This window comes from Ammospiza caudacuta, chromosome 4 (genome assembly GCF_027887145.1).
Source record: "Ammospiza caudacuta isolate bAmmCau1 chromosome 4, bAmmCau1.pri, whole genome shotgun sequence".
Classification (NCBI taxonomy): Eukaryota; Metazoa; Chordata; class Aves; order Passeriformes; family Passerellidae; genus Ammospiza; species Ammospiza caudacuta.
Window position 1 is genome coordinate 58,198,851 of NC_080596.1, and position 14,164 is coordinate 58,213,014.

Genomic DNA, 14,164 nt, shown 5'->3' on the forward strand with positions numbered 1-14,164 from the left:
TCAAAGGCAGTTTATCAATACTATATTTCTCTGTACTTGATGCAAAATGTAAGTACAGGAACAGGCAAAATCTGAAATGTTCATAATCTAGTGCTGTGTTAATGATTTGGGTTTCACAGAGATCACGTTTATGAAATGTTAACAGAAGGTAGACAGAAAATCACGTTTTTACAATTTATGCCTTTTAAAGAAGTTATATTGCTAAAATATTTAGTGTATTGTTAGCAACAAAGTTACTGATATATTTTTGATTTATTTATGTCAGTATCAAAACTTAGGTGTGAACTTGGAGAAGCTTTATAATGTAATGATGGACCTTACTCATGGCTTAAAGGTAAGTTGTAAGTAATAACTATGTAAGTATTGAATTAAAGAGAGTTAATGATGTATTAGAAATACATCATTAGAATAATGCAATGCTTCAGTCCTTCGTGATTTACATTGGCAGTCAACATTTAAAATAAATTGCCCATCAAATTTGTTATGTTTTCTAGAAGGAGATGGTGTCAAGGTTAATGTTTAGGAGAAAATTTTCCTCTGCTACATTTAACTAAATGAAGATTCTGAGAACAGGAAAGGTTCAGAATATTGACTAGTCTTTGAATATTTTAAATCTATATATTACTGTTTAAAAAGTGTTAAAAGAGATAGAACATATATTGTTCTATATATGTATTCCTTGCTTATGAAAACTCAGCATATCTTTTGTTCTAGGTTGTGTTAACCAAGCACTGGTCACATGCTGGGACAGGCTGCCCAGAGAGGTGGTTGATGGCCCAGCCTGTCAGTGTTTGAGAGGCAGTTGGACAGTGCCCTTATCGTGTTCTTTAAATTTTAGTCAGCCCTGAATTGACCAGGCAATGTGACTAGATAGTCATTGCAGGTCCCTTCCAAATGAACTATTTTATTCTATTTTACCCCTTATTGCAGTTCAGAATGCTTCTCAAGAAATCTGTTGGGGTATGTGTTTTCTTCCTGTGACCATATAGCTGGAAAAGTACATTTCCAGGTATAGAATCCAGGGATAGAATTTAGGGATACACCCAGGTTCTGCTAGAAGGGGCATCACAGTTTCCCAGGGATTGTTTCTGAAGTTGCTGGTAGCAGGTATAGGGCTTGGACCACGAGGTGATGTAGCCATGTTAATGTGCATATCAGCAGTGTGGTGAGCAAACCATGAAGGGAGGCAGCAGGGAAACACCGAAGGCACAGAAACACTGAGCCTGAGCCCACAAGAGTTTTTAGACAAAGTCAGGTTGCTTCAGTGATTAGAAAAACATCAGACTTTCTGTTCTCTGTAAGTAGTTTGGAGACATGACCCTTTCAACTCTTATTTTCTCCCTAATGAAAACAAAGTTATGAATTTTGAATGGTTGCCTAATCATTCAAGTGAACAAAGGAAAAAGGATAACTGTGTGTCCTATTATAATGAGGCATGCTTTAAAAATAAACTGTTTAGAAAAAAGGAGATGTATATATATTTCTTTATTAGCATTCTTGTACAAAATAGTTACTATTGCAAAATTCCTATTCCCCACAAAGAGAACTGACAGCATTTAGAAACTATAATTTACACTAAGTAGTATTTCATGCCACAGACACATGTTGTCATGTAAAAAGGGAATATACAGAAAGTGAAATACTGCTCACTGGGAAATACTGAAGAATGTGTTTATAACTTACTTTACAGGCTCAAGGTTTGTGGAACTTATTTTGCACATTAGAGCTTCCACTTATCAAAATTCTGGCAGGTATGAAAAGTTCAGTTCAAAATATGAATCTTCACTGTTTTCACACAGCTGCTGACTATGCTCAAGTGGAATGTAATTCCTCTGAATATGAAATGTTATCTTAGCCTCATAACAGCTGTGTGAGCTTGAGTTTCCATTTTATAGTCTAAGAAAAATGTAAGATTGAAATTGTGTATTATAAATGTTCTCAACCTAAAATTGTATTTACAGTGATGGAAACACACAAAATATATGTGAACAAACAAGAACTGAAAAAAACGTCAGAGATTCTGGGGGTAAATTTTGTATTAATTTTTTTTCTTGAAAATGATGTAGCATCATCTTTGTGCTTTTACTGAGGATAACTGATTAAAAAGAGAAGGAACTTTTGTCACATTTTATGTAATAGTGTGATGTTTTTAGTATATCATTATAAATTATTATATTTACATTTTAGGATACTTCCCTATTTATTTGCGCAAGTAAAAGACACATTTGAGTCATCAGCCTTGTCCCAGAACTGAAATTGCATTGCAAAATGCATGGGTCCTTTTGGGTTATGTGTTGTAGAGTAAAAATGGTAATGACTCTTTCTGAACTTAGAGTTTTCAGTACCCATTTTCCTGAGAAGTGATAGACTCCTCTCCCTCTTTTTGTGAACAATGCACTCTTTAAATGAGTGTTCTTTGATAAAAATAGCTGCAAGAGGATCCTATTTTGTAACATAAAATTTGACTAGATAATCATACTGGTCTGACAGATTACTAATTTATCAGAATAATTTGCATAGCTATGTTTCTCACAGATCTCTGTAGGCTTCAGTAAACTAAATTCTTTAACCAGAAATGTTGATACTACTTACTACAATAAATCCACTTCCCAGATCATAAAACAATATAAATTAAGGAGTGTATAAGCAATCTGCTCAAACAAATGTTGGTAGCCAGCCATGATTACGCAATATCAAGTACTCCATTTTAAATAAAGGTCCAATATTCTCATGAACCTTGGAAGCAGCAGATATTGAAGAAAATAATAGTGCAAGCAGAATAATTTTGATGTAATTTATAGCTGCGGCTCAAAGAGCTTGAACAGGAGGCTCATGAGGCTGCTGGAGAACGATTCCTTCTGACCAGCAGCTGTCAGCTTCGAGAGGTATCATTTGTTCTACTGTTTCTGCTTAAGGTGTATGTTCTACAGATTTATTGATACAGTGAACTGTAAGCAGATATATCCTTACCACTTCTGACTTATTCTATATTAATTATTTTCTGGTTTTAATGAAGGACATAAAAATTTTTTTCATAATTGTGACAATGTTGAATAATCTGTATTTGAATGTGTGTGCATAAATTATGCTCTTTTTTTTTAGTAAATATGTCACTGCTTCAATAGCTCAAAAATAAAGATTTTCAATTCTGTATTGGTTCTCTTTGCTACACTATGCTCTATTTACCTTGTAACCTGTTTCTGTTTAAGTTTACGCACCCAATAATTTTCCTTTCTATTTCAACACTTGAAACACTGAAAGATTTATTGTCTTTTTCTTACCTTAGGTACTATTTGATAAGTTAAAGCTGCATACGCTGTGTGAGAAACTTCACAGAACTGAAATACAACAGCTCGTATCCACCTCAGAAGTTGTGGTGAGACAGGGAAGGGTTTTAAAACCAGCTGCATGATTTAGCAAAACTTTTAAGTTATATTTCAGCCCATTCAGCCTGTCCAGATCCCTCTGCTGAGCCTTCCTGCCCTCCAGCAGATCAGCTCTTCCATCCAATTTGGTGTCATATGCAAACTGACTGAGGATGCTCTTGATCCCCTTGTCAGATCATTAAAAAATCATTTTGTAAAGATAAAAATAGCAATGGAGATTCTTCTTACAAGAGAAAAAGCCTCTGTGCAGCTGCACCTGTTTCTGATTTGGTGCCACAATTGAATTGCTCTAGGTTATATAGGAGTTAGAGTAAAGTGCACAACTCATTGTTGAACATGAACATATTTGGGGAAGATAGAAAGGTAATATTTATTCCTTAAAGAAATTCCACTTTCAGTTCCACATTCAGTCAAGTGTCTGAACTACCAAATATGATCTCCAGTAACCTTAACAGTATAACCATAAAACCCACACATTACTCAAGGAGAAGGAGGTTTCATAGATCAGCCATGTAACCTTGGAGGGTGACAGAGAGCCTTGGGAAGTGAGAGGCATCAGTGAAATAGAATTCACATCACCTTTTTGTGGGAACATAGGATTTGTAGCCAAAATCAAAGCAATGCTTTTATGTAGTCCAACAACTGCTGAGAATTGGTTATTTGGAGAAAGGTAGGATGAAACCTTGCAGGAGATGAATAGTAAACAATAAATCTGAAGATGTTAGTTTCTCCCTCATAGCAAGAAAAAACCCTTATATTTTAAATATAAATTTTAGTACAGTTGCATCTGTTTTTCATCCTGGACTATTGTAGTTCCAGGAATTTTTTGTTGTACTTATAAATATCCAATCTCTATTTTAATAATTTAATTGTATTTCTCAACAGAATTTTTTGCAGTTTCCAATCAAAGTAATCAGAAATATGCTTTCTTTTATTGTTTTTTTAATTTGAATTTCTCTTGAAGTTTTCCTGGAGCTTTTATTAAGGCATGAACAGGAGAAATTCTCCTCTTGCATTGTGTGTATATAAATATGTACATGTGTATATATGTATTATCTTGTCTGTTTCCATCATGTTCTTTCTTGCACTGGTGCTGTATAGCACAAAAACCTAACAAAGGGCCATAAATAGTACACACACATCTCACCCCAGTGTTTTCAAAGTTGCTGTGGGAAAGTTTTTATGTCTGTGTCTTTTTGTTCCTGTATAGGACAGGAGAAAATAAAATGGGAAGGAAAAATTCCCATCCTTCCTAATGAAGGCTTTCTTGGGGCTGGGATTGCTTGAGTGATAGCATCCTTCTGCCAGTATTTTGTCCATTCAGCTGGTAAAGAAAATTTCTTCCTCCAAAATGTATTCTGTTAAAGTTTGTTTAATAATAGAACTTCAAGTAAAGTATGCCAGTAATTCTCTTTCTTGATTTTGCAGCTGAATAAATTGCAAGATCTTCATCCCTTGCCTAAGATAATTTTAGAATACCGCCAGGTGAGCTGATACTTTTTCACAGAATGTAGTTGCATTAAAGCAAAATTTAGCAAGACAGAAAAATATTTATAGTTAAATAAATAAATAAGTTGACTAGCGAAAGCTCATTCCAATACTAATTTGAAGTCAGTATCCTTAAGACTTTTTAATTTTAATGCTTATTGTTGTTTTGCTCTATGTTCAATTTCAGCTTGCAAACAGCTTGTACAATGTTGCAAAGACAATTGGAAAACTTCAGTGTTAAATTTGTGTAGTGCTGTAAAGCATACTTAGGGCAAAATGTCTGTTTTTTGAGTTCTGAAGAAATGCTGTGCATAAAGTCAAAGAGATAACTGTTTATGGGGAATTTTGGGATGACAAGCCTCCTGAAAATCCTAAACTATCTAGTTAGTCTGCTCTCACACTTAATCATTATGGTTCCAGTGAATGAGCTTCCAAGAATTAAAAAAAAAATAAAAGTTTAAAAGTTTGTGGGTTTGTTTTTGGTTTTGATTTTCTTTTAAATTTGTTTGTGTTTTTTTGTGTGTGTTTTTCATGTAATCTATTGACCTGGGGACATAAGATATAAAATAATAAATTCCAGTAATTAATTTAATAGTATTTGCAAAGCTCTGTCTTTAGGTTATGACCAAGCATTTACCTAACTCACAGGAATTGGTTAAGCTGTCAGCAAGTATATCCATTATTTATTTGGATAAAACTGTCTTTAAAATAGAAAAGTCTACAAGCAGGATGCATTTGGAAATTAGGATCTTTAATTTGAAAAATCCCTTTTTTTATAAGTAAACATTTATCTTAAAGTTTATGTATTTTAGGTTCATAAGATGAAATCAACTTATGTGGATGGACTACGAACGTGCATGAAAAAGGTAGAAATATATGAAGTAGCTTGTAAAATCCTTAAAATATGTGAAATGATTGCAGTGTTTACAGTTTAAAAACTTTTATACATGGAAAATTTAACAGTATTTCTTTTGTATTTTATTGTTTTGATTGCAGTGAATTTTTGTTACTGATACTTATATCAAATAAAATATAGTTCTTTGTCTTCATTCTTTATTTTTTTCCATTTTTTACTTTACCCGATTACAGGGATTCATTTCCTCCACTTGGAATCAAACAGGAACTGTGACTGGCAGACTTTCAGCCAAACATCCTGTAAGTGAGGTTATTGGAAGATTTGCATTTTAATAGAAATGAAAAATTAATATTACTTGTACAAAATATGTAATGTTTTTAACACAAGAAATGTTTGTTTTCATGCAAGTCTAGCAGTTACTGTATTGTATCTAAATGGTGGACAGAAAAAGCTTATTAAATGGGTGGTTTACTGTAGGACATCTGTTCTTAGGCATATTTTGTGGTATGTGTGATTAGAATTAACATTGTTACCTGAAGGAGAGGAGTACAATTGTGAGCAATGGATGTACCTTGGACACTTCCTTGTCATGAATTCTGGTGTTCATGAAGCACTCCTTGTAAAGTATCAGTGGGCCCTGCAAAGTGGCTATTAGAGAAAGAAAGGAAGCTCTCTTCTTCTGGAATTTGGCTTCAGGCCTCATAGCAGCAAAGGGCTCAGCTGGCAGTGCTGGTGCTCTGGAAGTCTTGCTTATATGGCTGTGACACGTGGGCTCTTTGTGCTTCCTCTCTTGTCTGTGACAATCTCAATGTACATGCCTGAAATGTGTTTTATTTTACTTTATGGACTGCTGCAGGCTTAGGTTACTTTTTTTTTTCTTGTTTTTTTTTTTTCCTTTCCACAAAGAGGCCTTTCAAGGGCTTACTTGAATGTGTTCTATGATCCCATTTCTCTTGGTGTTTATGACACCCACTGACCATTTGCTGTAGTTCAAAGGCCTTTGTGTTCCTCTCTTGTCACAGCCCGTGGCTGCATGGATGAGAGTGCAGGAGCTGGAGTGGGACAAGATGGGGCTGCAGAGCTCCAGGGGCTCGAGGCATAGGTGAGAGAACAGCAGAAGAAAAGTAGTGACTGTCCATCTGGGGACAGTTTCTGTTTGGTTTAACCATTGTCTTTTCTGCCAAAGACCTGCCCTCTGGCCCTGTGGGTGACTGGGGACAGATGCAGAGATGGGACTGTCCACAAAGGCTAGAGGGAATCTGTGAGGCTGTTATCCTTCTAACTTGTGCCCCAAAGTGTTGTCACTTCCTGTCCATGCAGATTTGGGTACTGCTTATCTCTCTGCAGGACCCAACCTTAAGCTTCATGAGCACAAATGGGATTAGGAGATTTCTGCAGGCTTGGAGAAAGGCCATGGTGCTCCACAGCTCTTTGTGGGAGCAGAGATTTAACTTTAACAGTTGTGAGCACTTTGCATGGATGGGCTGCTGTGGTTCCTGGCAAGTCCTGCCTGGAATGGTGACTTTGGTTTTCTGACAGAAACCTGTCCTGGGGGGTTCTCACCCTCACCACACTTGGTGACTTCCTTAGCTTTTCTTTCACCTGTCTTCACAGTTCATGTTTCATTTGCATCTTCCTACCCTCATGCTACATATTTCCATGCAATTTGTCATCAAACAATTTATAGGAAGTGCTTATGCTTTTTGCTGAGTAAAAATCAGTGTTTAGGATTCTGAATTAACAACAGAATGGGGAAGTGTTACTGCTGCTGTCATTTCTCATGCACCCAGATGGGAAAAACTGAGAGCAAAAGATGATCATGAAGGTCACAGTTTGCTGAATTCTCTGGAGTGAAGCACAGGCATTTCCAAGTCATAGCTGAACAGACAGCTGTCTTGAAAAACCACATACAACACAAAGTGACCTTTGGCCCATCATAGTAAAAAGGACATGAAATCTATTTTTCTTAAAAGTGGTTTTTGTTCAAAATAATGCTGCTAAAGTTAGCATCCAGGGTTGCCTAAGGCTGGCTTTTCCTTCTAAGGAAAAACATTGGCATGGCTTTTTTTGTTTGAAATGTTTATGGAACTTATACCATCTGTTTCTGAATCATTTATTGATATGGAAGATATACTGCAGTGCCCAGTCACTTTGCTAAGTGTTAAAGGATTGGGAAGATTCTTGCCAGAAATCATAAATATTGGAGATATTTTTGCGGTTATTATGATATTATGTCAAATTTTAGCTGAATTTTTTGCTGAGGCAGTTTATTTTTAACTGTTTTAAAATGCTTTAACAAGTGATTAAAGTAAAAGATAAGTGTGAATCACATTCTTTGACAATTCAAATGGAAAAACATCCCATATTCTGCAGTGCTTCTGAGAGATTGGATTCCAAGCAAAGATTTCTTTATTTTTCTTTTGTTTTGTAAAGAGGATGGATCTATCTGTCCTCTGTCCTGTAAGGCATTTAATGGAGTCCAGGAGAGATTTCCTTGTAGGTTTGAGAGGAAATGACTAGACATTGGATACAGAGCTGAATTTCTTTTTCAGATTAACTCTGTCATCTTCTTTCAGACAGTTCCACATTTGATGATGTATATTTTTGGCTTTATGTGGGTTTTTCTCAATAGATAAGTTTATTCACATGAATTTTTATGACTTTTGTGTTGTAACCACTTAGAGGGGGTTTCTTAGCAGCACTTTACTTCAGTGGCTCTCCATGTGTTCATCTATTTTAGTTTAACTTTACACTTCCTTTCTTCTCATTTGGTTTCTTCCTGTACAGAATGTATTCTGTATAAATCATGTGTTTTTCACACATAACTGTTAATGTATTTTTGCTAAACAATAACATGTATTATTGCATTTGATCTTGCAATCTCCTGTTAATGCATTGTAGATGTCTATTTGCTACTTTTGGAAAACTTGAGTATCTGAAACCTAAATGTAATTGTAAACTCTACAAATTATTTTATAATGTATCCACGTGCCAGTTTGTTGGGTTTTTTTCTCTATGATGGATTGCTTATGACTGTTTGGAGAATTTAATTAGGTTTATTATTTGAATGTGTTATTTTCAAATTGTTTTTGTATAAATGTATTAGTCTTGTCTACATTAGGATGCTTTTTGATTATATTACTCATAGATAACTTTTCTATTATATATATTTATGACATTCATAAAACTTGTTTATGTTTCTCCAGAGCCACCTGGAAATATCTCTTTTCAGTCTCTCATAGTTTAAAGCAGAAATAAATCAAGACACAAATGGAAAAGCATAAACCCAATTAAGATCAAGCCCCTTTCAGAATGAAAAGAGAGAAATCCTAACCTGAGATATAAAGATTGCATAAAATTAGATGTTATAATTTGGTTTAAGATGTAAATTTCAGTGCTAGAATCAGATATTCTGTATTAAGGTTTCTTTCCTCCAGGCTTCTGCAGCAGAGAAAACTGAAATGCTGCTAATGAGTTTATGCTTCTCTACTTCAGAAGATGTTTGTATCATTAAATTGAAAAGCATAAAGTGGTGGGCTTCAGGGAGCATTTCCTTCCTTTTAGTAACAAAAAGTTATACTGAAGATAAATAAAAAATTTTCACCTTCTTGAAGAAAGTGAAAAAAAAAAAAGTATTCTTGCTTTTCTTCAGGAAAAATGCTTTTATAGCTTGTCCAAGAAGGCAAAGAAATAAAAGAATATAACCTATCAAAGTCAAAGAAACATGTTAGCCTATAATTTGGAAATCAGGAATGTAATTTGAAAGGGTAGCTAATTAGGGCATATTAAATGTTAACATGCTTAAGGAAGGATCATAAAGAACCTGAAATATTGCATATATCTCAATCTCTTCCACAGATATAAGATTTTCTGGTGGTGAATGCATAATAGAGAATTGCATGCTTGTTTATTAGAAAATGAGTGTTGCAAGCAGTGTTTGGAATATGAATTATGAATTTAGCATCTGGTTTTCATTCTAAGGGGAGAGACTCCCTTGAAGTAGAGGCCCCTCTGAGCAATTGCCATCCAAAATGAGTCTGTTCTCTCAATTAACTTAGCAAACCAGTATTTCTGATTAGCCATACTGTATCTGTGTTATTTCCCCTCTGGGCTGTTTTTTTTGGAGTGAAATTTTTTCTAATTTTCTCTGAGATACAATGGAAATGTGGTTTTGGCATAGTTTTGGGATTCTGGACGGTGTGGATGGGATGCTGCTTGTTTGTCTCCCTTTTGTAGCAGAATCCCAATAGGTTTTCCATTTTGGCATCTCCACATGTGCACTCCTAGCAGGGTGGTCTGACAGAATTGTGCTCCCAAAGCTGTTGTGGCAGCTCCAAATTTCAGGCATTTTGTTCAAGGCCTTAATAAGGCTGCAGGCTGATGTGTGCTACTATAAATATTCTTTTTGGAAGTTTGAAGTCTGTGGTCACAATTGGATTCCAGCAGAAACAGGATATTCTGCAAGGTGTTTCAATAGTGATGGGATTCTGCACTGTCTTGTTTTATCCCTGCCCCTTTCTTTCACAGCTTTTAGAAGGTTTGGCAGAGGCTGGTGCAATGTGAGGAATCAGACACCAAGACTGGGAGCAGGAATATGCTTGCATTTTCCTTTTTTTGTTTAACCTCCTCCCTGAAATGAGCCAAGGCCTTGGCTGCTTTTGAAACTGCACTGATAGGAATAAGATTTTTGTAAACTTGCTTTCCAAAACATTTGCTTTCCAAATATACTGTCCAGCTGAGAAGATTACTTATGTAAAATGAAGACATTATATGGGCCTTACCTTTTCATTGATCTTGGAGTGTGTTTTCTATTTTTTTTAAAGTATGTTTATTGGAAAGCACTGGGGATAAAGACATGTCAGACACATTACAGGTTCATATAAAACATCTTGTCTAAAACTTCTATAATGTCATCTAGGCTAACAAAATCAGTTTTTGCTAAGTATTCCCTAATGTGGGCTTTGCTTATAACAAGGGTGGGTTGTCTTAGCAGATATGAGACTGTGTCTGTGCGTTCTTGGGCTTTTGAACTAAAGCAATTTAATGTTGTATTTTCTGGTCAGTACAAACCCCTGTCACTCAGATGAGCTGATGTGTTGTTAGAGAAAGCCAGAGTGTGCTTGCTGATTGTTGTGGTTGATTGGTGTTCTCTGAGCATCTTTTGCATTCAGAGCATATTTTTGTGCCATATTTCTTTTCAGTATGCTTATTCCAATACTCTTGAGTCATATGGTGGTTATTACTGCACTAATAGCACTAAAATAGTATCTCATTTTATGAGTAGAATTATGTTTTTATAGCTGCATTTGTTGTTGCTTCATTTTTTTAAGTTATCTTAATGAAGGCCTGAAGAAGCTGCATTTACAGTGTTGGAGACAGAAGTTCTCTATTTCCTCTTCCTCACTCATCACAGCTGAAATTCTGAGACAGGAAAATTGTACTTAAAACTGAGTGAATGGGCATGTTGACAAGCCTTTGGTCCAATGACATTTTCAGGATGAAATTTTACACTACCTTAACATTGCAATAGAAAGTTCTTAAGTATTAGTGTAACAACTGTAGTGTGGAAAGTCACTGTTGGTCACATTGTAACACTCATATCTGATGCTCCAGAACATCACTGTGTTGGTTTATTACCCAAATGCAGAAACAAGGTTTGCTCTTTGTTCTCTCAGCATCTGGACTGCAGTGTCCTTTTCTGTGATATATGCACATCTTTGGCATTCTCTGCTGTAATGCTCCTGATTTGTATAGATTCATTTACCTCATGGTGAGTGGGTGTATCCAATACATGGACAACATTTTATAGCACAATTTGACTCACTAAAGCTTGTAGCATCATCTGGGCTCTTATTCTTTAAAACAAGCAGTTCAATCCTGTCCTCTTCTGTTTGGGATCATCTTCGCATGTATAATTGTTCCATGTGTTATTTAAAGAAAGGTAATGTGCAGCTGGTATAAATCTACTTCCTTGCAGTAATAGCATAAAAGATACTTGCATTTTGTTTATGCAGGATAAGGTAGTCTGTCATTATTTCTTCTACAAGCTAAACATAAGCATAGAAATAAACAGAGGAATTAAAATTGGCTGCTCAAAAATGAAAGATTCTATACAACTTGGAAAAATATCAGCCAGAGTATTTTTAGCATATTATGAAATATTGACTATGGAGGCTGAAATCTTCCTTCACTGTCCTTTAGTTTCTGGCAAAAGAAATTCTCAGAGAAGCTTAAATTTGTAGAAATAGGGAAAAAAAAGTTCCTCTAAAATCTTCCTATGCTTGAGAGATGACAGCACTGCATACTTCCACTTGTTTCTTTGGAATTAGAGGATAATATATTTCAATCCAGTATGTATAAATTAAATTGTCAGTACTGAGCATTTACTGCTACTGAGTGGACATTGCTAACATTGTTGATTATATGCTGATTCATTTTACCCTTTAAATGGCCTTTGCCAGTGATCTTTTGGGAATGCTCCAGGTAAAAGCTAAAGCTATGATTATGTTTTAGAAATTCACCTTGGAATACAGCTACTACTACTGGCAGGTTATTTTTCTCTATAATATGATTGGAGCACAAAGCTAACAAGAATCAAAATTAAAATCATCCTTGCTAAAAAGCTTGTTTTGATTAATGTAGCTTTTACTACCTCACAGATTCAAAGGTGTTTTAATGTAAAGTAATTATAGTAATATCTATTACTGGAAGTATTCTGTTACATGAGTTAGTCTATGCACTTTGGGGTGTTTCTTGGAATTTTATTAAGTTTGATTCCATGTAATCTGAGAATAGTTTAAGAGCAATATTAGCATGGAGTTCAGCTTGCAAGAAACAATTAATGTCATTCACTGATGTCTGTCACAGTCATTGTTCTGCTGCTGTTTATCCATTCACATTTCAACTCCTGTCAGGGCACTTCTCTTGTGCCTGAGGTTGGCATGTGCAGCATCCCCTGATGTCCTCACTGGGCCTCTGTAAGCTCTCAGGAGTTTCATGGAGCCCATGTCCTGCTGAGGTAATTTTTACTGTCCTCATCCACAAGACATAAGATTGCTGAATCTTCAGCAATGTGCACAAATACATGTGTGATCCTTATATTAAATATCTCTGTGTCTATTTGTTATTAAGTTTTCTGTTGGAACTTCTTGTGAATTGATTAAGATTTTAGAAATTCTGCCTGATGTTTTTTTTGGTGTTCATATGAAGCACTCCATTAGAGAGAGTTTTAGATATACACTGTAGGAACTACTCAGTGCTTGGAGACAGAACATTTGAAATAAAAATCTCAGACACACAAATTATGTCTTGTGTTACATGCTCTCAAAAGGGGAAAGTGTTACTATATTTCTCTGATGGCTGAATTCCTGTTTGCAAGGACAAAATGCAGTCTTAACTCCATCTCAACATAGATTTCATGTTTAAATAGAGCAGAAGTATTTAAATAGTTTATTTTGCTATGTAGTGTTCTTCTACTGTACAATTATCTTCCAATTTCTATCTAGGAAAAAATTAAAATATCTAAGAGGTTGGACAAGAGCAGAAGTGAAGAATGATTTAAAAAATGGTTTATAGGGGAAGATCAAAGGTTAGGTAGATTGAAAAAGACTTCTTGTCTTGGATGGACCAGGTTTCACATAGTAATGATTTTCCAAAGCTTTGTCATTGGCATTCCAAAGAAATTCAGGAAAATTATCTCAGTAGCTCTACATTCCTATTATATTCATCTTTCTCTGCTGACAATTATTTTTATTTCTGTGTCAATAATTTTCCATTAAGTGGAAAATTTACCAATTCTTTATTTCCTCAGCAACCTTTCATAAAGCCTCAGGAAACTTTGTGCAGAGTTTTGGATATGGATGTGCTCTCTCAAGCTGGGAACAGCAGTAGAAAAAAAACAGTGGTTTGTACAACAATTGCTTAAGATGGACAGAATAGGACTGGGGTCATCTTGCTGTCACCCCTGTGGCCTTGCTGTCCATAGTTCTCCTGTCCCAGCATGATCATGTGCTGGCTCTGACTCTTGGGAATTTACAGTTAAGGGCCACTTCTGTAAAGTCAGGGACTGTCCTTTCCTCATTGGGAGCAAAGAGATGTTACTTACTTGGGTTTCCTTAACTCCTTCAACCAGCCTCCTGTTCACAGCCTTTTAAGAGGAATTCCCTGCAAACATATGCTCAGTAAATTCCTCAGTATGTGGAACAATCTTGTTTGAGATGCTAAATTTTACCCTTTTCATAAAACAACTGTTACATCTTTTCTTTTAACAGTAAATTCCTCCAGCCTGGAAATCTTGCAATATTTTGTGCAGTTAGAGGTCTGGTGTTTCTAGCTTTGGACAATATTCCCCTGACACTGTTTGCTTCAAAGCTATAATATGCAGCTTATCTAAAACTGTACAATATTTGCCATCTCCAGCTGCCACTCAAGGAGT

At 35.5% G+C, this 14,164-nt stretch overlaps 1 protein-coding gene across 1 annotated transcript in view; it reads left to right on the forward strand.

The window, feature by feature from the left end:
- The window catches only part of POLN (DNA polymerase nu), a 90,377-nt gene that overhangs the window by 15,664 nt on the left and 60,549 nt on the right, over positions 1 to 14,164 (forward strand). The window contains exons 8-15 of the mRNA XM_058804335.1: positions 266 to 334; positions 1,691 to 1,751; positions 1,962 to 2,026; positions 2,802 to 2,885; positions 3,287 to 3,376; positions 4,815 to 4,871; positions 5,687 to 5,740; positions 5,964 to 6,029. Of these exons, the coding sequence (XP_058660318.1) occupies positions 266 to 334; positions 1,691 to 1,751; positions 1,962 to 2,026; positions 2,802 to 2,885; positions 3,287 to 3,376; positions 4,815 to 4,871; positions 5,687 to 5,740; positions 5,964 to 6,029 (546 nt within the window). The remainder of the gene's footprint in view (positions 1 to 265; positions 335 to 1,690; positions 1,752 to 1,961; positions 2,027 to 2,801; positions 2,886 to 3,286; positions 3,377 to 4,814; positions 4,872 to 5,686; positions 5,741 to 5,963; positions 6,030 to 14,164) is intronic.